This window comes from Calypte anna, chromosome 9 (assembly GCF_003957555.1).
Source record: "Calypte anna isolate BGI_N300 chromosome 9, bCalAnn1_v1.p, whole genome shotgun sequence".
Classification (NCBI taxonomy): domain Eukaryota; kingdom Metazoa; phylum Chordata; class Aves; order Apodiformes; family Trochilidae; genus Calypte; species Calypte anna.
In genome coordinates this window covers 25496556-25521371 of record NC_044255.1, presented here as the reverse complement: position 1 = coordinate 25521371, position 24816 = coordinate 25496556, and the positions used below count along the sequence as shown (strand labels likewise).

Below are 24816 nucleotides of genomic sequence, written 5' to 3'. Positions count from 1 at the left end.
GGGATCCAGCAGAATTCCTGTGAGGAAGGGCTGAGGGAGCTGGGGGTGTTGAGGCTGGAGAAGAGGAGGCTCAGGGGAGACCTCATCACTCTCTCCAACTCCCTGAAAGGAGGTTGGAGCCAGGGGGGGGTTGGGCTCTTTTCCCAGGCAGATATCAGTAGGACAAGAGGGCATGGGCTTAAGCTCTGCCAGGGGAGGCTTAGGTTAGATATTGGGAAAAAATCCTTTCCAGAGAGGGTGATCACTCATTGGAACGGGCTGCCCACGGAGGTGGTGGATTCTCTGTCCCTTGAAGTTTTTAAAAAGAGACTGAATGGCACTCAGTGCCATGATCTAGTAACCACACTGGTAGTGGATTAAGGGTTGGACTTGATGATCTCAGAGGTCCTTTCCAACCTGGATGATTCTGTGATTCTGTAAACAAATTGTAACACAACATTTGTGTTAGTGAATTGTGAATTAAAAGGTACCACTAAAAGAAACAAGTAATGGTGGCCCTGAGATTCATGTTGTGTTATGAGTAAAACTATAAGCACAGCAAGGGCCATAACAACTACTAATGAACTGAAACACAATGGTAAAATAACCCATTTAATTTGCTAAGTGCTAATAATTTAATTTAAAATGTATGCCTTTTCACAGAACAGTATGCCCGTACCTTTTTTCCAAGCAGTGTTACACAGTTCCCTAGGAAGCACATACTACAATCCTCCGAAGAAAAAAATAAACCACTTAATAAATCAATATGCATCCAAAATCTTTAAGTTCATTTATATTTGTTTTTCATGTACAAGATCAAAGAAATAAAAAACCAAAACAAAACAGAATCAAACCACGGATACAACAGTTTGATCTGATTGCTTGTGATACATACAGTTGGTTGAAATTAAAAAACAAATGCTCACACTTCATATAACAAATGAAAAGTAAATAAAAAAAGTTATAATAGCATGTACATGGATGTAGTATATTAGGAAATGTTCATTTGACACCCATATTTTTCTGTTTTAAAACAGACATTTAAAAATCCTTCCCTTCCCCAAACAGCATTTGTTGTCAAAAAGTCAAACCCATTCCCTCCCCAATGTATATTCTAATAGTATTACCAGAATACCAAAGTGTAACTAACAATGTCCCATTACTTCTGCATCACCTAGGCTCCTGTATGCCATCCTCAGTAATGGCCAACAGTAGACCTGTCCAGCTGGCACATTTTGTTGTATTTATACTAGAAAGAGACAGTGTATGTTTAGTAAAGCAAATGTTCAAAACCTGAAACAGTACAGTGAAATATCATCAGCAATAAATTTAGTTTCATAAGAATTACATATGCTTTGAATACTTATAACTTCTGCCGTAAGCCTGTTTAAAGCCAGAAACTTTTGTAAAAAAGAGAACTTTACAAAATAGGTTTTTGTTGTTACTACACTTCGTCTGATACATCCTCTCCATTACAAAAACGAAAAACCTAACAGTGTGTAAAGAATTGCTTTCAGCTTAACCATGATTTGGTTCATGACTGAGTAAAGACCTGACCCAAGGTTTTGGCAGTTGTTTTACACTGGCAGTATTGTTTCACATAGCATCCTCCTGTCCAATCTGCAGCTTGTTTATTAGAGAATTAATATGAAGATACAGTTTATCATTTTTTACCTTGGTCTTTTGAACCAAGACACTTAACTACCTGAAAAAAAAAACAATGAAAGAGTAACAAATTTGTAAACTCACTATTCTAATTAGCATCTTACTCTATTTACTAGAAAACTGCATCAGTTGTCTCTGTAAGAAGCATGGCTCCAGCTGATGAAGATCAGTGGTAACCAAACAGAAGTCAACACAGATCAGCTAATTCACACTAGATGAGAACCTGATCTGCTTGGAATATCCTTTATTATGACAAAAGTTATATTTTCAATAGCCACAGATTTAACTAGCAAATGAACAAACTGCATTTTCTAAACATAATCTAATGTAGAGCAGTATCATCACTGAAAAGCTCAGATCTGCAGCTATTGTCAGTTGTTCTAGCACCAATTGCTTTCAGTTTGTTAGGCCAGTCATGCAGTGCTGGCCAGCTGGCCTCACAAGTTGGCATCACAACCAGATGCCAAATAATCTGCAAGTCTTTTATACCAAAGTCAGTCATGTCACTGAGAAAAAAGCCTTAGGACCATCTGTTTTTTATTTAGGGCTGACAACCTGAAGAATTCCTTAATCATAATTACAGTAATATTACTCAGCCCTGCCCAGTCCCCTGTTTGTTGGAAAGAAATTCATGCCATGATAGTCATCACTAGCAAAATAATTTAAAAAAGAATAAAAGAAACACCAATGCCCATTCAGTAATGAAATTATGTGCAGACACAACTCTGCTGTCATATCTCATTTTCTATTAAAAAAAAAAAAACCACAACAAAACAAAACCAAATATAAAAAGAGCTACTTTACCCTATGTAATAAAACTTCATGACTCTGTCTTTGCCTTCCACCTCTTTTTCCAAAATTTTGGTGTGTGTTTTTTATTTATTTTCTATCTTCTGATATCACGTTGCACCCAGCGGTGCATCACTGACAAGGCAGTTATATTATCAGTTCTTCTGTGATGTTTTTACTGAACACTGTGGATTTGTTTCCTGCATACCCCTATCTGCAGCCACCCATCCCAGCAAAGATCTACGGTTCGTACATCAGCTTCGTCTTCCAAACCTACTCCCTATTCCATCAACTTCATCTCTGACCTTTTCACTACTTTCACCAACCAATGTCAAAAAGTCTTGATGATCAAATATTCTGGTGCATCGGTTAAGACCTTGTTAAGCATTACATGACCTGACAACACATTTACACTGAGTGCTACATCTCTTCTCTCTCGTATATAGCCTGGATTAAGCTTAGAGAAAAGTTTTAATGCCTTCATAAAAGACATTTTTCAATATAAAAAAGCTTAAGTTCATAGATTATAATATATAATTTCAAATATTTAAGAAATTTAGGACTTCATTTGCATTTCAGGGGAACTGCAAGCCTTATGTCCTAGATGCCTTCTCCAGTCCCAAACCTCTGATAAAGAAGTATTTGTAGGATACACAATAGGTAGAATACACAGATATGCCCTGTGTCTGTACATCAATTACAGTAAGAGAAAGATTTAAGAAGTAAGCAACTTTACCAGAATGTTACAATTACTGTCTGATAAAGTTACCATCTATTTTTCATGTATACAACTACATGTATTTTGACACTGTCAGTTAAAAACATTACTGAAAACAGTACAAGCAAGGGTTTTTCCCCACTACATATGATATTAATAACTTGTGCTACTTTTTTCAGTCCTGATTTTAAAAGCATGGCTTTTGCATTTAAATATTTGCCACAGTTTAATATTTATTAAAAAATTGATGTTCATGTGTTAAGTTACAAAATTTGTAGTGCTTAATATAAAATAACCATAAAATCTAAGATCTTTTAAAAAATGCTTGTTTATAATACATTGCTTTGTTTCTTAAAAGGCAACAGTGAGTACCAGTCTGCTTTACTTTGCAACAATAATATCAGTGCTGCTAAACAATTCTGGTACTTTCAGACTGGAAGTATTATTTCTGAAAAATATACAGTAATATACTGGAAAAAAAAAACAAACTTGTAATAGTATTGATTGTGCCTTACAAATATATAATGAGATTATTATGACTGATTTGGATCAGATTTAATCTGTATTCCATGCAGCACATTTAGTTACTAGAAACAAAACAAAAAGATTTTTAAAGCTTTAAGTAAGTTGATTAAAAAAGCTTCTGATACTATTGTCATAAACACAGTAGTAAAACTGCTCTCATGGTGTCATGCTATGCATGTTTTTTGAACCCAGTGACCTAGTGTTTAGCTTTTGTGATGCATGAAGGGTTTTATGATGTTAATCAATACCTAGGAGATCACGCAAGGACAATGCATAAACACCACACACTTTCTATTCTTACAGTGAAATATTTCTGCCTGGTCGAAAAGGTAAAGTATACAGATGTATAAAGTAGTGTATTTTTTTTTATAGAAGAAACATATATTCATATAGATACTTGTGTGTATATATAGGTATTTATATTTAAATTAGTGTCAATCAAACCCAGGCAGAGATTAAACTGACTGTAAAGATGATGTAACAAAAGGCATTAAGGCAGTAAGTTGTGCTCTTGAGGATTTTCAGATATTCTACCTCTACCTCAAGAGAAAAAGAAATGTTGAATTGCACCACCAGTCAATTACAGCCAGGTAAGGTAGGGCTCGTTCTTGTTGAATACTGATTCCACATCGTTGAGAATAGGGATCAAATCTTCTGACTCTAGAGTCCCAAGGTCAACATTTGTGCCTGGAAGACAGTCGAGGAAACTCGGGGAAACGTGTTTGTTGTGGATTATGTTCATTGTTGTCTGTGCTATAGTTTCTCCTAGGAGAAGCAAAGAAGAACATGTGAAATACCACATTCTTGTGGGATAATTCTAAAACACAACACAATGAATACAATAATTAGACTCCCTCTCTCCCAAAAGCACTTTTGAGCATTCCTGCCTTCTACAAATGCTACCTCAAAACTGTATTTGCTTGCAAAATGCATATCCTTCCAGGAGTTAATTTCATATCCTTTGCTCTTAGAAGCACAAAAGGCCCTTTCCAGCAGTGTTCAAAGCTATCAGCCTCTGATCTGCCACATGGGAAGTGTGATAGTTCAAAGTTTCATCAGTCTGCCACAGGGGCAGTTGAGTCTTGTGTAACCCTCTCACCTTGCTCTCTGCAAAAGGGTGAAAACTCTCCCTGCAGCATAATGGAAAAAAGTGGTTTCACAGCTATTTACCTCTGCAATTGGGGTACTTTCATAACTTAATAGTAACAAGCATTAAAATCTTTATAGAGAAACCTTTCACTCTTTGCGTCATCTAAAACTTACGATGACTTCAAAAGGAAGTTTAGGTGAGGGAAGTGCTGAGAATTTCATTATCTGAAAAAAAAACTTTATTTCTTAGCAATTGATTTCGGTATTTTAAACTCCAGGAAGACAATGATATGAAAACACATACCAAAATCTAAAATAGCTAAATGCATTCTATTTGAAGGCAAATCCAACTTGGCCATTGTAGGAGACTTTATTGATGAGACTGTTTTTCCAGAGTTAGAAAACAGTTATATGTACCAAGCATGTAACCCAAGACCACATTTTCACGCCTCCTACCTTGGATTGTGGTATGAAAACTCAAATAAGGCCCACATTTTCCAACCTTTTACTTGCTTTGATACTATCAGTCTAAGGTAAAAGGGTAGAATCTAGACCTAAAATTGAGAACCTTATAGGTACCAGGTAATTTTTAGGCTTTTCCCCCACAGTCTCATGTATTCACTTGAATAGGAAGCGAGAGATTATTGTTCAGTTATGCAATTATAAAACATTATTGATTACAACACAAAGTTATTAATCATTAAAACTTGAAGCTAATTTGGAGTATTCTACCTGTATCCATCTCATCTACGTTGCTGAGGAAATCTTCAGGTGTCGTTGGTATGCTGTAGCATCCTAATCCCAAGCCACTGTCTGTACTCTGTTCCCTGGAATGGTACGGGCCAACTAAAAATTGAAACATGAAAAAGCTTCAGTCAAGATGTTCTGCCAGATGTAGCCCCTCCTCGTCTGAAAAAAGGCAGCCCAGTAGGTTAGATATTAAGTGAAATACTGGAGTCATTAAGCCTTGTTCTCAACTGCTGGCCCACTGATGTGGTTACATTACATCAGCCCAAATATAGCGAAATTGAAGCAAGGCCATTCTTAAATTTTTAAATGCACACACTTTATAATAACCTTCTAGCCAAAACCAACTCTGATAGCCTAAAAAATCAGTTCATATATATTTAAATAATGTACCTATTCCACTTAGAGTCATCTACATACAGCTACAGCATAATTTAAACCAGCTGTTTACTGTTTGGCTTGATTTCTAAAATTCCTTCTTGAAAATATTAAACTGAAAGATTTCAGTCAGTCACGTGGCCACAACTCCTGTTCACAGTTAAGCCCAAAAGAAGATGATAGAGGAAACTGCTTTGGAGAGACAGCTTTAACAGTGTAGAGAAGTCAACTGACTGATGAAGAGGACTTGAACTTGCCTGTTTAAGAAAGGATCGGATCCATTATTGGTCACAGGCCTCATGTCTTGTGCCATGGCAGGTGTGTTCACAGCCGTCTGAATGGGGCCATGCCTTCTGACTCCATGGGAAGTTGTCTGCACAGAGCAGCTTCCTGAGAAGGCAAACAGGAAGGGTTATTCCAACAGCTCATGTAACACACAAACATGTAATATAGACACATCTTATTTAGGGTGGTCACTCTAAGCATGACTTTATACTGGTGGGAAGAAAATCATAATGTAGACAGTATATCTGTTCTACCCACCTGTGCTGGGCTGAAGCACTGCAGAATGGACCCCTCAGCCCTACTGCAGCTGGAGCCAGCCCCACGGGTCAGTATGAAGGTTACTAACACCCTGTCCCCACTTCATGGGCCAGCTAACTCCAGCTGAAGGTTTTCACAAGTGTGCTAGGGCTGTGTAACACTCAAATTTCAGTTCCAGTCTACTCTTCAGTGACCCAAGTTCTCCAAGTGCTGGATCAGCAGTAATAAAAACAGCTTAAACCTCTGGATTCCAAATTTAATCTCCCATGTATCCCTTTCTAACAGCTTAGTTTAAATGAAATTGCTCTCAGTTTAAACTATTGCAAAAAAAAAAACAAAATTAGGCACTGAAAATGAGTTGCTGTGGGATGACACAATTTGCTATAATACCAAAGCAGAATTCTCACTTGCAACGATGAAGTACTTAACATGTTAGAAGAAAACCCCTGAAACCAAGACTTTGACCCAATAATCTTTAGAATGAACTCTCTGCCTACTAGCCTGTCTCATGTACTCTGTCTTTAGGATGGCAAATGAGCAATGAGAGCCAAAGGAAACTTGTTTCAGGACTCTTCCCAAAACAGAAATTCTGCTAGCATCATCTCTGTGAAACAACCGTGACATCTACTGGTACAGAAGTCTACACAAAAGTTGTTTGGCTCCACAGAATATTCCAAAATACCCTAAGACCTTTAAAATAATAAAGCTGTATCTGGTTTTGACCTAATCTACTCAACCTTTTCTTAAAAAATTAAATAAGCAAAGGACATATTTCATTTAAATACTAGAAGAAAACTTTTATCCACTGAATCAGTCATTCATTCTCCCAAGTACAGAAAAGACTGATATATTTTGGAGTCTAGAATATGATGTTTTACCTGCATGGTCTCTTAATCAATAACGTAACAGTTATTTGTTGGGAATTATATATTGATGCCCCATTAATGCAATGTTTCTCTTATCAATATATTTATTAATATATTCACTGAATAATAATAATTACATTAGAGGTTGTAATAATTTAATAACTAAGAACAAGTAGTCTGAAGATTCTTAATAGCTTATGCATGACATTTGCATTTTTCAAGTGACAATTTAAATGGTGATGTTTCTATTTATAATTAATCAGCTAGAATCTGTGAAAATGCACAAACCTCAGGAAAATGGGCATACCAGTTTTTTTAAAAACATCAGCAACAGTACTCTGACATCACAAAAGCATGTCAAAAGCTTCAGTGTTATATGCAAAAATCTTTAAAAGTTTCAAAGTACTTGCAGAGAGCTGAATTACTCACTGCCTCTGAACACAGCTCTGCTGCAAAACATGTTTTTAGCTGTATGCCATGCAAGTCTAGAAATTCATTGTCACATTTCCCAGAACCCTTGGTAGGACTGAACTGAACTCCCTTCTTATTTGCCAAACAATCATTTCCAGACAGGGCGTTTTTATAGTGAGTTTACACTACTTGTTGCTGCAATTTCTTTTCTGCCAGTTCTCACACTTAGGGGTGGAAAGTGTGACATTAGATATTGCCTGTGCCGTCAGTAAATCAGACCATGGGACAGGCTGTGCAGTGGAAATAGTCCAGCAGGGCATTTTTCTGTTCAGGCAATAGCAGGCCAGTAAGGTTCTACTCTGCAAGCAATAAACAGCAATAAATCTTCCTCTGCATCCCCAAACACTGTTCCTTCTGCAGCCGCTTTTGAGCTCCTGTATCTTTCTGTACACTTACTTATGGAATAGGATTGGAGGTTCAAAAGGAAACTCTGAGAGGTGTTGACTTTTTCTGACTGTTTGCACCCCTCCAAACAAGGTGCAAGGTGGCACTTGTGCAGACAGAGAAGTGCTGTGACATCTTCCCTGTAGGACCATTTCAGAGATTTCTTACTGATATCATCTCTACCTACTTCCATTTCCAAGAAGCTCTTAAACAGCAAAAAGATTCTCCCTTTTCTTTGGAAAGCTGACATAAACAGATCAGTAAGAAAGAAAATTAACTCTTTCCAGAATGACAAAACTGAGTAAGGAAACTCAGGGCATGCTGGTTTTCTGAAATGCTGCCCTTCTTGCACATAGTCTGCAGTTCTAGAAGCTTTACCAACTAAATGAAGAGGAGGACAAAGGAGGAAACAAATTCCTTAAGGAGAAAGCTTCCATAACTGCATATTCCTCCTGGCTGGGTGTGCTGCTCTACCACAGCAGCTGCAGCCAAGAATGGCTGTGGAGAGCCAGCAGCTGCTTCCAGCCTCAGGATGGTTTGTGACCCACCACAAGAATTCCTCCCCTCTCAATCTCTCTTCACCCCCTCACACTTCCTAGCAGTACTGTGCACATTTCATCAGAGTTTTCCCCTTAGGTCACACTAGAAAAGCAAAAGCAGCAGTGAAGGCTCAGGGCAGGAGTACCTGTGCTTGAACACTGAGGACTCCAGAGGGATTTGTCACATTCTTTGCAGCTCCCCGGGCACAGGAGTGCTTCAGGTTACCCACAGGAAGTTCACAAAATTCTGTTAGGAAGGATGGATTTTGCATCTTGCTTTCCTGGGGTGGGAAATACATCATTCCCCAAGATCTACACCAGTTCTGAAGCTTTAGTAATGCAAAGTGGTACTGTCCTGCTTACATAATGTGGAGCTCAAGCCAACACCACAGGTGCAGGGCAGTACCAGCATAGGAAACTAGAGGCTTGATTAAGTAGGACACAGCTACAGAGTGCTGAGAGTGTATTAGTTTCAAAGTAAAACACAGTCAGAAGAGCAGGGATACCAGCCCTTGCGTTAATGGCACAACTGTTCTGAAGCTTAATTTGCTCTTGTCCTGAAGCATGAGGAGAGCCAAAGAGAGGAAAAATAGCTAAACATGTTATTAGCACAATGACAATTATGACTAAACTCATACAAGATAAGCTCATACTCTTCCCACATCCATCTCTGTTTTGTTCTGAGCACTTGATAGTAAAGGAGAAGGTACACAAAAGATCTGAGATCACTGCTCAAATCAGACACCACCACCTGGAACAGAGTTCTGCAGGCACAGGTAATGTATCATAATGTAACTCCCCAAAATTACTAGTCATGGAAACTGAACATGGGCACAAGATACTGTTGACTCCACGATTTCGAAACTCAGATCTGAACCATGACAGGCAAATTCAGCCCTGGCGTGAGCAGGTAAAGAAAAAATCCAGAAACTAGTGGATTAGCATTTGCCTTTCACTCCTGCTCATCAAGAGCACTGAGAACTTGCTTAACTTTGAGCATGTATGTGTATATATATTCACCAAAGATGATGGGAATAATCAGATGCAGAGATACATGTACTTCAGTCACCCTATTCCTGAGAGAAATACATTATTTATTTTGTCTAAGGAAGCTGATTGATATGGCATGCAAAACACATCACCACCAGAGGAGTTGCTTATAACAGAATACAACCATTGAAACTTTTTATTTCCTTAAGGCAGTATAAAGGAAGTTACATATCTACTTTGTACAACAGTGCAAGTTCTGTACAAAGGGTGCAAGTTACTGCATTGGGATGAGGGTCAAAAACAACTCTGCCTTTATCCTCAGTGAAGAATGAACTCGGTCTGCTATGCAGCCCAAGTTAAACTGAAAACTAGTCAGAGATAGTTGCTCTAGGTTTATAAAAAGACACAGAAGAGAGTTTGGTCCTTACACTACTATTAGAGCTGATGAGAAAGAAACCAGGCCTGTAACTCCTGGCAGATGGCCATTTTGTGTTCTGTTCAGGGGCAGTTTGGAGAAAAAAATGAATTGATCTGTTAGTATTGGCTTTTTTGTTACCTGTCCTTAAATGATAGTTAAGCTTGACATAAAGTAACAGAGATGCAAATTGTACCTGGTAAAGATGTAGATGCATTGAACTAAAGGCTCTTGAACAAAGTAAGAGAGTATCCATGGGGTTACCTGTCGCAGTAACTCCTCCTGACGCATCCTAATCCGCTCCCTCTCCATCTGGATCCTCTGGAGCCTCAGCTTCTGCTGGTGCTGCTGTGCAGTCAGCTCTCCGGGCAGGCTCAGCAGCCCCGGCTGCGGGGCCGGAGCGGGGCGGCTCTGCTGCGGCACGGCCGCGCTAGGAAGGAGCGGGTGCTGGTGGTTCATGACTGCGGGAAGAAAAGGAATCAGGCTGCCCAAGTGGAATTGTACTTGGAGGCAACAGAGGGCCGAGGAGACACGTTGCTCACTTACAGTATGGGGTTAGTAAAATTAATGTATTTCAAATGACTGACATGGCTGCACTACATCTGGTAAGATCTGGTATTAGTAATTCCTTAGTAAATGATTTTTAATATTTCACATAAAACAGGAATGTCTACAATACAATAAGTATTTATATTCACCCTAGTATGTTCAAATATTTACCTAACAATATGTAGTAAATGATACGTAAGTTTTTAAATGGAAAATTCCTCTACAAATGTATACCAGTAGTATGCAGCATGCTAGTAAAAATGTTTTGTCTTAATGTTTTATTTATAGACAGATCTAAAGTAATTATTTTAAGAATAATTACCAGCATAATTGTGCATGTTCACCACTGTGAAGGAGATACACACTTTTTTCAATGGCATAGAGATGAGAGATTTTCCAGTCCCAGTTGAGAACCAAACCTTGCAGGAGGTCCTGTTCCCTGGCAGGCTGCAGCCTTCCTTGTATTACCATGGACAAGCTACAGTCTGTGCACCCAAACGAGGCTTAATATTACTCCTACATCTTGCAGAAGTATTTTAAGTACTCCTCACCCCACATTGCACTCATGTATTATAGTAATAAAAAGCAGCTTGAGAATGGTAACTGAGGAAAAAAAAAATGTACCTAATGCCATTCAGAGATGAGCTGGACTGTCAGAAATTACAGAAGCAGTGCAATGAAAAGACACCAGGACCCAGAAGCTACATCTTTCCATAATAATGTACTTTCACTTATTTTCGCAAAGCAGGTGAAATGCAAGGAAAATTAGTTAAATTCGATCTGTACCATGTGAACAAATCTCATCTCAGCTCTGTGCTTCTCAGACCTGAAGGTGTCTATGCTGTGCCCATGTCTGACCCCAAAGGACACAGTAGAGCAAGGACTGATACAAGTGCACTCTGAAAGAAACAGGTTGATGATTTGAGAGTTTGGATCAAATAAAGGTATGGTACCCATACAATGCAAACCACCAAAAAAACTCACTCTGCCAGTTTCAAGTTAAATCTGTTTTTGAAAGACTGACTTCATGCTAGCCAGCCTTCTGCCAAGTCAGACCCTATATTGTCTTCCCACAGCTGGAGCAAGACAGGTACACAGGCATTAGACCAACACAAACTTTTCCCTGCTTGATTTGACAGAAATGTTTAATTGTGCTCATACCAGACCCAGACTTTTTCGTTCTGGGTAATCCAGTACCACACAGGTCCAGCATGCAAAGAATACAGAACCATTTGAGAGTGCATCTGCAAGATATTTTAGCTTCAGAGGAAAACCCAGATCAAGAAATAATCAAAGTTAAAAGCTGCCCCGCAGTTATGCAACCTTTTTACAGATCCAGTTTATGTGTGGTCCACAAACAGCTGTATCCACACAAATGACATCATGCTTCCACATGAAACCAATGTTGTCATTCATCACCTCTTCGACACCCAGCTGCTTGTTCCTGCCCACAGGCTACCCCTTTACTGGCAAAAGCATTTTTGTGGCCACACAGCAAACTGAAATTGCCTGGGGATAAAAAGAAGGTACCTTCTGATTAGACCAGTTCCCAGCAAAAGTAACTAGGTAGCCATGAAAATGCTTATGTGCAACCAATGCAGCAGTCCAGGTGGGAAAAGTAAAGCTGGCTGCAGAAAAGATTGACTGAAGCAAGCAGTGACCAGTGACTTTTCAGTGGCAAAACCCCAGAGAGGTTAGGGAGCTGTAATGCTGAGAGGGAAGTGGTAGGAATGAGACCTGGGTACAGAAATCGAACCACTTTCATAATGGGAAAATAATATATGGAACAACATTTTAAGATGCAGTGAATCTAGTCTTATTCACACTAAATAAATAAGAAATATTATAAGAACAATTATATAATGATATCAGTGTAAATCTGGTGTCAAACGGCCACGACTATGAGCACCTAGGCAGGAATTTAACTCCTCTTGTGCATAAACTTGTGCTTAATTTTTTTTCATGTCAATGGTTCAGTGAATAAAACAAACATGCTAAGAATCCAGGCTGGCTGAAGGATTATCACAATATAGGAAGTTCTCTGTAAGAAAACGGCTTTAATCTAAGCAGCACATGGATATGACAGAAACCAGGCAAAGTTAAGTAAAGATTAATAGCCTGTATGGTGTGTCTGGGATACTTTCAGGCATAGGGTGTGAGTGGTGCTGTCTGTAATGGCTATTTGCTGCCTTTGCTATAGTATATAGTATATATATATATATACACACTCCCTTCTCCACCAGATGATGTGTACCCATATTGTACTGGACAAGCCACTTGGCCAAACATCCAGGAAACTGAAAAAAGCAGTAACAGCCAGCAGGGCAGAACAAGTCTATTGGCTCCAGTTAAAGGAGCTGTGAATGAAGAAAGAGACAAGATGACGGAGAAGGTAGCTTGGTAGGCCCAGGAAGACAGTGGTGAAAATTCCCAAATTGTACACAGCCATCAAAAGACTGACAGGAACAGAACCACTTTAAATTTTTTGCTGGCAGAGATACCCTTGGGCATCTCACAGGGCTGTATAAATGTAGTAATTGTTGGGATCCGCCATTTTCAGTGAAGAAGTCAGCAAATGCACAAGCAAGTCCAGTACTTCTGAAGTTTAGCAATCCTGAAACACTGTATGGGCTTCTGAGTTATCAAAGACAAAAATTCTTCCTGTTGATGGCACTAAGAATAGCACCCAGCACTGATACACTCCAGGTAAGCCAGGAGTGAAATACAGTGAATTTTCAAGGTATTAACTATATGGTTTGTTCAGGGTGCAGAGTGGTTTTATTACTTACACAGATCAGGACTATCTGCATTGAACAGGTGTGCTAAATCCAGGGCCAGTTTGGGTCTAGCAGCAGCTTTATTACCTGTAGGTGGTGCAAAATCCACACTAGTAAATCCTTCTGGACCTTGTGGAAAGCATGCAGACACATCTAAACCATTTGCAACATGCTTCCAGAATCAGGTGTTCTGGAGATTATGGTCCAGAGATGCCAGTGTGCCATCCATGACTTCCCCAGAGACACAAAGATGTCACTGGATCCCCAGCTTAAGTCTCCTGGAAGCCACAGGCTGCAGTGCAGAGGCAGCACTGCATTCTGTGGAAGTAAGTGTACAGGCACCAACTTTGAGAGGAACACTATCAGGCCCAGCCTAGATCTCCAAGGAATTTCAGATTTGGCATTCTTATGATTTATTGGGATTTTCTTGGAGAAAAACAGATTTATTTTACAAAATTAAGTAAGTCTCTTCAATAAACAGTCATTACACAATTTTCCAGCTCAAATGAAAGCAACTAAAAATGTAGGGCTAAGTTCCAAGCCTGGACTATGTGGCCACAGTTTCATTGCAGCCCATGGAACTATAGCTCTTTAGTTCACATCTCAAGTTAGACCTATGTAACTTTCTTCTCCCAGTTAGATGAAAAATGAAGAAAAATCTCTCACTGCTTTTGTTTGCTTTTTATATTAATCATGATATTCTAGTGAATCAGGTTTTCTGATATTGTAAGAGACCTTTCTGTTGATGACTTTGCTGGATACATACTAACCAAGGGTTATTTTGTGGGCAAGAGACTCTGCAAGTTGCAGAAGCCAAAACATGCAAGTGTTAATTGTTTCTGACATATGCATTGAACTGATTGTACCAACTTGTATTATTTTAGTGTCAGAAGTGTCTGGATGCAACTGTGGATCTTTTTTTCTACTGTTTATAGGCAGCCTGGAGCTCAATTCATATGAACTGGCCAGTTTCAGGTGTCACGCAACACTGTCTGATGAAAAACAAATGTCTATAGTGGTTAAAGAAAAAAAAAAGAAATTAAAAAAAAAAAGGAACCCAGCCATGCTACAGCTTTGACTTAGTCACGATATTGTGAAGAAAAAAAGACTGGGCTCCCCTCCTTTTCATTCTCCACTTCTGCCAACAAAGAACTGCTTGTTTCACTGATTTCCCAGAAACAGCACTAGCCTTCCAACAAGGTCAGCAAAAAATACTGCTTTTCAGTTCTAGTGCATTTTGTTCCAAAAATCTGCAAAGTATTAAAGCAAAAAGTTGTACTACCCCAGTGCACAGAGACTCCTTTATTCAGATTTCTGGGCTGAAAATAGCTGTACAGAAATTTCTCAACAGTTGCAACTGTTTAGTTCTATGACAGTCACATTTAATTAACCTTTCCTGTATTCAATGAACCGAGCTTAAATAAACCCCAATGAACAACCTACAGGTGCATCATCAAAACTATGACCTAGCAGGAAGTTATTTATAAGATTAAAGATTTACTCTGTAAGCACTTTTAGCAGTAAATAAGCAATAAGAAGTGGTGTGGGCTGCCTGATGAAGAAACAGATTCAATGATAATGAACATTTACTGAGGACCATTATATAAAATATTTATTAATTCATTTTTACTTCTGTTTCATGCAGCTTTTACATTTCATTCACTTTGAAACTATGAAAATGACCTTGTACTCTTGCAGTGGCACACGTCTGGACTACTAACCTTGAAGGAAAAGGCTTACACCAGCAGGAACTTCTCTGTTAAAATTAAAAATTACTAGATCTTGAAAAAATACCAACAACTCTTTTGAACACATCAACCTTTAACACTTTAGACTTACTAGACAGTTGCTGGTTTAAAGGTGTGTCCTTTGAGATACCTGGACTTAATTTAGCTGATACTGAATTTAATTCCTGTTAGTCTCTGGCACTTATATAGCCCCTGTCCTTAAAAAAAATTACATAATTCCATTTGCAGTCTACCTGATATATTACTTCTTTGACGTTTTAATTGCAAATAACAACAAAAAAATATAAATTCTTGTTCTTTTCCAGAGCTGTGTCATAAAACTATCGTGCCCATGGAACCTGCAATCCTCATCGATGCTTTCAGCTCTCCTGTGAGTATTATTTCATTAACCAGAAGAAGGTGCCAAAATTATTCACATTGACAATTCACAACTGAATTGTTTCTGCCTCTTTCAGGATATCCAGTAATTAGAACTGACCTGGAACAGGAAGCCTGTGCAGGTGCTGTGAGGGTACAGGCTACACCCTAAGGGAAAAACAGGTTCCTAACAATGTTGCATATTTGTAACCAAATTGCCAGCCAATGCAAACCAAACCTTGCAAAAGCTAGACCATTTCACCTATATTAGTTATCACTAAAACACACACCACCTGTTTTTAAACACTTTGGGAGTTTCTGTGTTCTTATCTCCAGAGACTCACTTTGACACAGTAACCAAAACTGCATTTTATCATCCTCAGACAATAGCAGCTACAACTCTTATATCATGGCAGGATATGGAAACTTTGCTTCACGTGTTTATTGCTCTTAGACAGGATTATTGCATTGTTTTATTGGCTGGATTTCCTGGCTGATGAAAAAAAACGAAAGCGGAGGCAAAGTGTCATAATCCCCAGTTGCATTCAGACCCAATTAAATTACCCTTAGTGATACAGCTGAAAGCTAAACTTTTTTGATGCACAGATTAATTTCTAGAACACAAATAGGTCTCAGTGTAAGAGGCTCTCCATGTTAGATTCTATTGTGTAAAGCATAATATCTTTTGCCTTAGAGAACCAGTGTATTTAATAGTTAAAACTACCCTGCTTGCATTGCTTGGATCATGCCTGCTGGTGGATCTTGGCAGAGTAAGCTCCAAGGGTAAGGATCTTTGTCTTCCTCAGTAGGGAAAAAAAAACCCAAATAGTTCTTCACCAGGAGTTTGACACAATAAGTTAATATGGTTGAACCCTCAGATCAGCATAATGGAACAGCTCAGATTGGAAGGGACCTCTCAAGATCATCTTGTTCCAACTTCCATGGAAAGTAACAGATTCGAAGGTAAGAGGATAAGAGAAGATGGCTGAGCTCTAATGCATAACGGATCTACACAAACGTAGCTCTGCTCATCTCTTTGCATCGCCCCTTGTCACCTACTCCCTGACAGCCAGCTTATACATGACTGCAGCTTTTAAAAGCCTTTTCAGCCCTCAGTCCCACCTCTATGCAAGGTCTGGTGAGTCACACAAGTTCTCTTGTATACCAGAAGTGGAAAATGCCAACTAGTAAAACCAGGGATGTGTTTCTGCTGTTTTTGATGCTGGACTGCCCACTGCAAAGAGAGGGGCAGAGGTGGGGGGGCAGTAAGGGGGGGGCAGACAGCCTGGATGGTCTCCCAGAAGCTGAGCTGGACCAAACACACCTTGTAATCAGTAAGGTAAATGGAAAGCCCCTATCCACACCTAAATAAACTTGAAGGTGTTATACAAAATGGCTGAGTGCCCAAAACTCTCAAACCACCAGACTCTGGGCATTACTTAACAGGCAGTTCAGTCTGTGCCCTGCAGACTGAGATGGCATCTGCTGCCAGGCAGGACTTCCACAGCTGGCTCTTCATGGTGGTTGCCTCTTTGCCCAGAAGGTTCTCTGAGGTTTTTCTGCAGGCAGAGTCTGCTCTTTTCCTACCAGCTTTTCAAGGAATCTGCACATATAAATTCAAGCTAATTTATATAGGAAACATAAAAACTATCAGAGGATTTACGTTATTTTATGCCAAAATAAGTTGCAAACTGTTAAACTTGAAAAACATTTAAATGAAGACCAGATTGTGCTTACCAACTGGATGAAGAGTACAATCACAAAAGAAATCTCTTTAGAACAGTTTGAAGTAAGCAGCATGAAAATAACAATAGTTTTGAGTGTTGCATAATGTAGAATGTAGAAAGACTGCAAAACAAGCAGCATTTAATTAAAAGTTGTTGCAAAAGAAACTTTTATAAGGATCTAATTTTCCCCCCTAAATCTTGCTACACATAGCCAAAAGCCATGCTTCACAGTCTTCTTACACCAGTGACTGCCATTAAGGCAGAATTGCTTTCCTAGCTTGAATGTGGCCACTTCCAGAGAACAGTTTAGTCATTTAAATCAGGCAGTGGTTCGACCATCAGCACTGCAACTGCTCTCTCCTTCCTTTCATTCTCAGGATGTCCATGGAGCTTGGTCTCCTAATTCAAGGAGCCTAATTCAAGGACCTAGGCTAGATGCCCAGAATGAATACACTCCACATATGGTCCTGGAATCAACACAATAATGGAGTTGACTGGTAATATATAGTCCATACGTTATCAACCAGCTGAAAAAGGCTGTTTCAGAATGGGCAAAATCTAATACATACTTATGTATTATGTACTTATGAAAGTGCAAGAAATACAGTGTTTCTGGTTGTCTTCATTCAGAAGCTGATCATTTTCCCTGTTGCATTCCAACAACAAAATATATAGTTAAAAGATTGCTGTTAATGTTGTCCTTTCTATAGTATATCCATCTCCGAGCTGTCTTAACAACAAAGGTGAAGTACTCAGAAAAAGCAGACTGATAAAGTATGAATATATGCTAGCCTGCAACAATATGCTTCAGTCTCTGGGACAAACTTCCCTTTTCGTTCTCGAAGCGTCACTGAATTTAGTAGCAATGTGTAAATGAGCAGAGAAACCTGCCTAACATGGATTAGTTTTCTGTGATTTTAACAAGATGCATTAGAGAAAGAAATACTTTCAGATGCTTTTGCTATATAACATTTGAGAGCAATGCTTTGAATGTTAAAGAGAAAACTAACACTGCATTAAGTTATAAGAAAACCTCTATGTATAGCTCATAAATAGCATAAAACCACAATAAGAAAAAAGGTAGAAAAATACAGGTTTTTTAAGGTATGTCTATTAATATCAATCAAATATATGTTTCTTTATGTCTCAAGCATAGTCATACTATGACTCAGTGTCACTTACTCACTCTGTGCTTTTGAGACCATGTTTATAAGTGGGTTTTTTTCAGCAATATTACTTTAAAAAGCTTATAAACCAAAGCAACAAGCGGTACAGATCAGACCATATTTCCCATCTCTTCATAAGAAGCACAGCAAGGAAAACACATGTGTTAGCAATTGGAAGTGCAGACCAGTATGCAGACCTGGAATAGTCAGATCCTTTTAAGTGGCACATCTTCAAAAGAAAAACTTCTTTTAAAACCTCCAATACCAAAAAACACTAAGGCAAAAGACAAATTCATAGACCTCACTTGTTAAAAAGTTACAAAATTATGGCCAGAAGAGTGGCTTAACTTGGTATCTAGTTTCCACTTTTCCTCTGATGTCTGTAAGATGTTAACACAATCACTTCTGGCCTAGGAGACTGATTGCCAGACCAACAAATTGCTCACTTCAACATCTGACTCATGAAAGCAGATTTAACAGCAGCACTGTTAGTATCACAGAGAAGCAGAAAGGCCCTTCCTTCTGGCCAAGATATCAAAGTAGAGGCATTCTACTTTAGTACTAGAAACTGCTCTCCCATGTATATTAAACTGTCACAAGAAGTATTCAGAAGCTACTGACTGCATTCAGTTCAGCATATTGCAATCTTGTAATTTCAGTGTGCAGATATGTACACTGATTCTAAATTAAATGTTTTAAAATATATGGTGTGTTCAAATAGGGGGACTGGGAAATCAAAGACTGTGATACTGATTTAATAATACCGTGCTAAAAGTTCTAATGAGCTGTGCAAACAGATTTGCTTGCTCCCGAAGTGTCATGGCATACCCTTTGAAAGACACCAGAATGAGAAAAAGTTCACCAAAACATAAGAAAAACAATTTCTCCATTAAATAAATATGGACACTGTGGAATTTTTCGCATACCCTTTCTAGAAGACTAATGTTTAGGAAATTCAGTCCCGGATCTGAACCACTATGCCAAGCACTGTCTAAAAATATATCAAAGAGTAGAACCTCATCTATTAATGTGAAGGGTACTGAATGAAACATAGCCTGAATTTGATGTGGCAGATTTTGAAGTCTGTGGAAACACCCTTGCTGGGCACCTGAAGTCCCTTCATGAACAGACTCTTAATTGGGTGTATGCCTTTATTTCTAATCCTTTGTATCTCGAGAAAGACCCTCTAAAATTTAGTGCTCAAGCATTTCAGTACAACATTTGGCTTTGTTCAAAAATCCAAATTCCTTGATTCACTTCCACTGACAAACTGGAGGAAAAAGTTTGCTGTATTCTGTCCTGATTTATGATACCGCTTTTTTTTTTAATTAAGGAGAATGTTTAATTAAGGAGATGTCAACACAAGTTGAGGTGTTGGTATGAACAAAAAAACCACACTGTCCTATTCCTGGCTCTCGGACATTTCAGAATTGTTCTATACAGACTGACCTAAATGCAGCTGTGATTTGATGTAACGTGCAGAGCAATTGTTCGTTTTACCATGCAGTATGAGACACTGCAGCATACCCTAACCTTCCAGATTTTACTCAGGTTTCTTCTTCAGACATCCACTCTCATGATACAATTTGCTTATGTCCACTAGATCACATAACTAACACCTTTTACTGAATATATTCAAGCAGGACAGCTGTTGAGAGAAAGGTAGAAGAAAGAATTGAAGTTAGCTATCTGTACACTGCAGTACTGCTACTGGTGACCATCGGCAGCCAAATGTTTACCATTTTCTTTTTACATGAGATGGCCCTGATGAATCACATTACAAAGGAATAACCATGAAATCATGAGACCTACTTACCAAAAATTAACCTGAACAAGGATCTGGTCTGTGTTTTTGAGACCAGCCATTTGACATAGCTTTGTAATCTTGAATCTGTAATCTTGAATTTGTAATCTTGAATCTACCTGATCCTCATTCTCTTGAGTGGCAGAAAATTTAAGGTGCAGAAGTGAAATATTAGGGATTATTTGTAATTCTCAATTATACATGAAAACGTTTTCTTCCATTTACCTATTTTCTTTAAAAATTTCAGAGTTTTCATGGCTTTATTTTCACTGAGGCTCAGAGCTGGCAAAATCTGAGGAACAGAAGTTCATGCCTAAATTTAAGGCTAAAGTGCTAAACAGGAGCATCAATAAAACCACACCATTTGCAGAAGTCTTGACATCACTTATACTGCAAAATAGACTTCTTAGTATTTTGCGAGTATCTTCCAGTCCAGAACCTTACTGTGCAAAAAACCCACCACCATAAACAAACAAGTAAACCATCTACAACCTCTGAACCAAAGAAACACAGGAAAGACTGCAGAGAGGTTATCTAACAGCAATTTGCTCAGTAAGCTTTGAAAAGCCTGCAGGCTTGTGCAGGCTTTATACCACTTCTGAATGAAAAAGCAGATGAAGAGCTTATTTTTCCATGCTCAACACTATACATAAAATTGTAAAAGCAGCTCGAAATAAAACGCGTAAGGTGTTAAAACTTCAACTCAAACAGCACAAATTCACTTACTGCCAACTCTACAGAGGGGAAAAATAGAAAAGAAAGTGGAGAACTTTATGTATCTGATCTGATAGCAGCATCAGAGCTACCTTTCCTGAAGCAAAGACTACTTTGGCAAACAATGAGTTAAAGGTGGCCTTCCTCTTTCTTTTGTATTTCCACCACAGAGAGGACATCCAGAACTCACCAAGATTTGGCTGAGGCCTTTGTGGTACTGGTGTGGAAGCAGCTGCAGGGTGGTGGCTCATGGGATTCAGTGGCTGGTTCATCGTTTTTCGAGGATCTTGCCATGTTGTAATTTTTTCTATGTGACTGAGGAAGAAAAGATAAAACACAAGCTTAACACAAAAGACCCAAGTGTACATCCACATAGTTATGCATAAGCATAGAATCATCATGGCTGGAAAGCACCTTCAAGATCATCAAGTTCAACTCTCAGTCATGATAATGTCATGAGAGTCCTATTTGCTTTTCTTATCCCACATTTTTCTATCCTTTTCCTCTCAACCTAAGACACTTGAAATTATCTATCATCTTGTCATTTATTTTTTCCTCTGGTCTTCTGCCTCTGACATTCTAATGTTTTATGCATAATATGGAATAATTACTTTTACTTGAAAAACTGGTGAATTCTATTATGATACTGAAAATCTGTAATACATATTCATATTCCAGATTATTTAACAGTCCAAAAGTTGTTTACTCTTGTCTGAACAGTCTTTTTGTATATACTCAAATATATGGCCATTTTTCATTCAGCAATATATGGTCATTTTACTGAGTTTTGAAAAGACAAGTGTTTGTCTTGCCAAATGCCACTGCTTGCTTCACACCATGAAAACTCATCTGTCTACACTTCTCCAAGAACATCAGTAATGATCAAAACATAGAGTTTGTCATTTAGGCCTTGATCCTGCAACACTGAATTGACCAGAAGTTTAGCTAGAGATGCCAATGGATCCCTTTTAATTTTGCACGGATTCTCAGCATTGCAGATATTTAGGAAAGAGAATGGTAGCAGGAATGCCTGGTCACAGCTGGCAGTCTGTTAGAGTAACAATGACTTTTTTTGTCTGGCAAATACAGGATCAATGGTTTTACTTTTAATACAGGGTCATTGGGATTACTCTATTGAACTGTAAAAAAAAAACAAACATGTAAGATTTTCTGTATCTTTCTATAACAGAAGCCATTAAAATATTATTCAGCAATACTGTTTATATGGTGCTGACAGTAAACACTTCCATGAGGTCAGTAAAATCTTGATCAAATAAATGACTCCGAAAAAAATTTTTAAGAACAGTACTACGTACTACTAGCCACATCAGACGTTAAAAGCCAGAGTCAAGGAATAGTTACTCTTTTAGAAACACATTTGCTTTAACACTCCCTGTTGAAACTCTGGGTTTCCAATCACCAATTCATAATGAAATTAGCTGTAGTTCTATAAAGGAGCTTTTTCCATACTGCACCATGAAACAAGTCTCCATCCTTTTTTTTTTTTTTAATATGCCCACTTAAAATGTCCATCCTACAAAGGATGACAAAGAAGAGCTCTGCTGGTTGCTTTTTGTCTTTTCTTATTGACATAGTGAGGCAGTCAGCATTAATCCAAGGCAGCCAGCATGAAGTCAGCACAAAACATGAAGAAACACATAAGCTAGAATCAACAAACAGGGAAGTATTTTCTAAGTTAATATCGTTCTAGGACATATCTTTATTGCCTTGCAGATTTTCCCATTTTTTATTTGAAATAAAAGTTGCAAATTAAAAATACTCAATTCATAAAACTTCTTCTTATATAAAAGTCTTCATAAAAAAATACAAAAATGTTCTGGTATGGCTATGTAAAGCAACCAGTCATGAAGCTGTAGCTGAAAACTAATACTGCTTCAGTTCAAAATCTCTTTTATCCTTTTTATGGGGAAAACAATCTGTAGTTTAATTACACATATGAAAATCAGAGCCATGACAACCACTTAGAAATGCTTCTTAACTTACAGAAGATCTTAAAAAATGCTCAAAAACCTTAAGGATCATAGATCTTAGAGAATCCAGCGGAATTTTAAACAAAACAAAACCACAGGAATTTTCTGTGTAAACATGATAACTTCTCATAGCCAGGATCCACAAGTGACCTTGCTTACCCTCCTTGGTGCCACCCTGGCAGTGTACAAACATATCTTCTTCATTAGAAAACATGCAGACAGAGTGTCTGAAACAGAACCTTCAAATATGGCATTGATATTATGATTCAAGATCAAGTAATAGGTGGTTGTTACTAAAATTTATTACTACAACCACAAAACTGATTTGGGTTTAACGAGTTATTGAAGGCTGTTAAGCATTAGACAATGCTTGTTTAACAACTTCAGATAGTAAAACTGAAAACCCAACAATTCCCTAAAATCAGCAGAAAGATTCTAAAATAAAAAGCTTGGTTTCAGGCAGGAGAAGACTCCTCCTGACTCAATTTCCATTGTTTATGTAAATACCCTCCCTTTATTTCTACATAGGTATTAAAAAGGTTATGTTAAAGCTTTGCAGAAACAGTATCACTCCACTTGAAATGTACTGGATTTATACTGGAATAACAGATTTTGGTTCAGTATCTTATACAGAAGAATATAAGAAAATACATAGCAGTGACAGAAATTAGCCCTTTTTATTTCCTGACACCCTCCTGGGTATCAGAACTGATGAAATTAAATTCAAAACAGCCTCTTTTTTCTTAAAGGCCAATGGGTAAAACATTAAACATTATAAGTGGATTTCAAACACAAAAATGCAGAATTCTGCTCTGAAATTCAGGGCCCTAACCATTAATACCAGTTCCAAGGCAGTTACCAGTCTACAGTCACCACTGGCATGTGGCTCCCACCCATAACCCCACTACAAAAGCTCTCTAATGCACACTGTGTGGAGCAACCAGAGCAGATTCAGTCTCAATGAGCAGACATAAGCATAACATTTAGCTCTGGACTGTCCACTGAACTGTTTTGGGTTTTTTGTTTGTTTGTTTGTTTGTTTGTTTTAAATAGTATGAAACAGTTCAATGTTAGAGGAACTCAGGCTGAATCTGGGGCTTCCCGATGGGACACGGACAGCCCAGGTCCACGAGGGGCAGCCCCAGGTCCCCAGCACTGTGTTTCAGTCCTTCTCCTTGGACAGTGATCCCACAGTCGTGGCAACAGGCTAAGCAAGCCCTTATGGCCAAAACTAACTTATTTTTTTCTGTGTTGCCAATGCTGTTTCAGCAGGACTCTCATCCAACCATCCCTATGGTTGCACAAGGAAGGGAGAGGCAATTCAGAGCCAGGGTGGTAGAAGAGCAGCATTTCTGGCTGTGAAACCACACCCTTTTACCACTGTCCATGTCAGCCCTGGGGAAAAAATCATTTTGCTCATATGTGTGAAATGTGACTGTAATCTAGACCATTTATTCAGCTCTGAAATGTGTACCTGTGCAGAAGAAAACAAAGCACTACAGAGGGGACCCCAAATCTTATCTGGGATTGTATCAATCCATCTGTTCCTTGGTTTATTATTTCCAGAACTACTAATCCCAGAAGGATTTTTTTCTTGGCATACATCTCATAGCTTACAACAGTGTGGCAGAAAACAAAGTTCAGACAAAGGCAAGTTACAAAGCCTACAGAGCTTGCCTTCTCTGATAAACTGTACTACATGGGTGACCCACTTGGATGACTGAAAAAATTTCCATCTCTCTATATCTGAGCTTTCCACTGATACCAGGCAAAGATCAAGTATTTAATTTTCAGGATCTCTTGAGACAATTGAGTATCACTGAATTAAACCTCTGGTATAAATGTCCTCAAAGGAGTTGATGTGTGTGCTATTTCACTGTTTATC

At 38.4% G+C, this 24816-nt stretch overlaps 1 protein-coding gene across 1 annotated transcript in view; it reads right to left on the bottom strand.

Moving 5' to 3' along the window:
- Positions 1-679: 679 nt before the first annotated feature.
- Positions 680-24816, bottom strand: part of WWTR1 (WW domain containing transcription regulator 1) — a 48998-nt gene continuing 24861 nt past the window's right edge. Inside the window, 6 exon segments of the mRNA XM_030456242.1 lie at positions 680-4441; positions 5498-5610; positions 6148-6229; positions 6232-6280; positions 10363-10559; positions 21131-21255. Of these exon segments, the coding sequence (XP_030312102.1) occupies positions 4257-4441; positions 5498-5610; positions 6148-6229; positions 6232-6280; positions 10363-10559; positions 21131-21255 (751 nt within the window). The 3' untranslated portion in view covers positions 680-4256.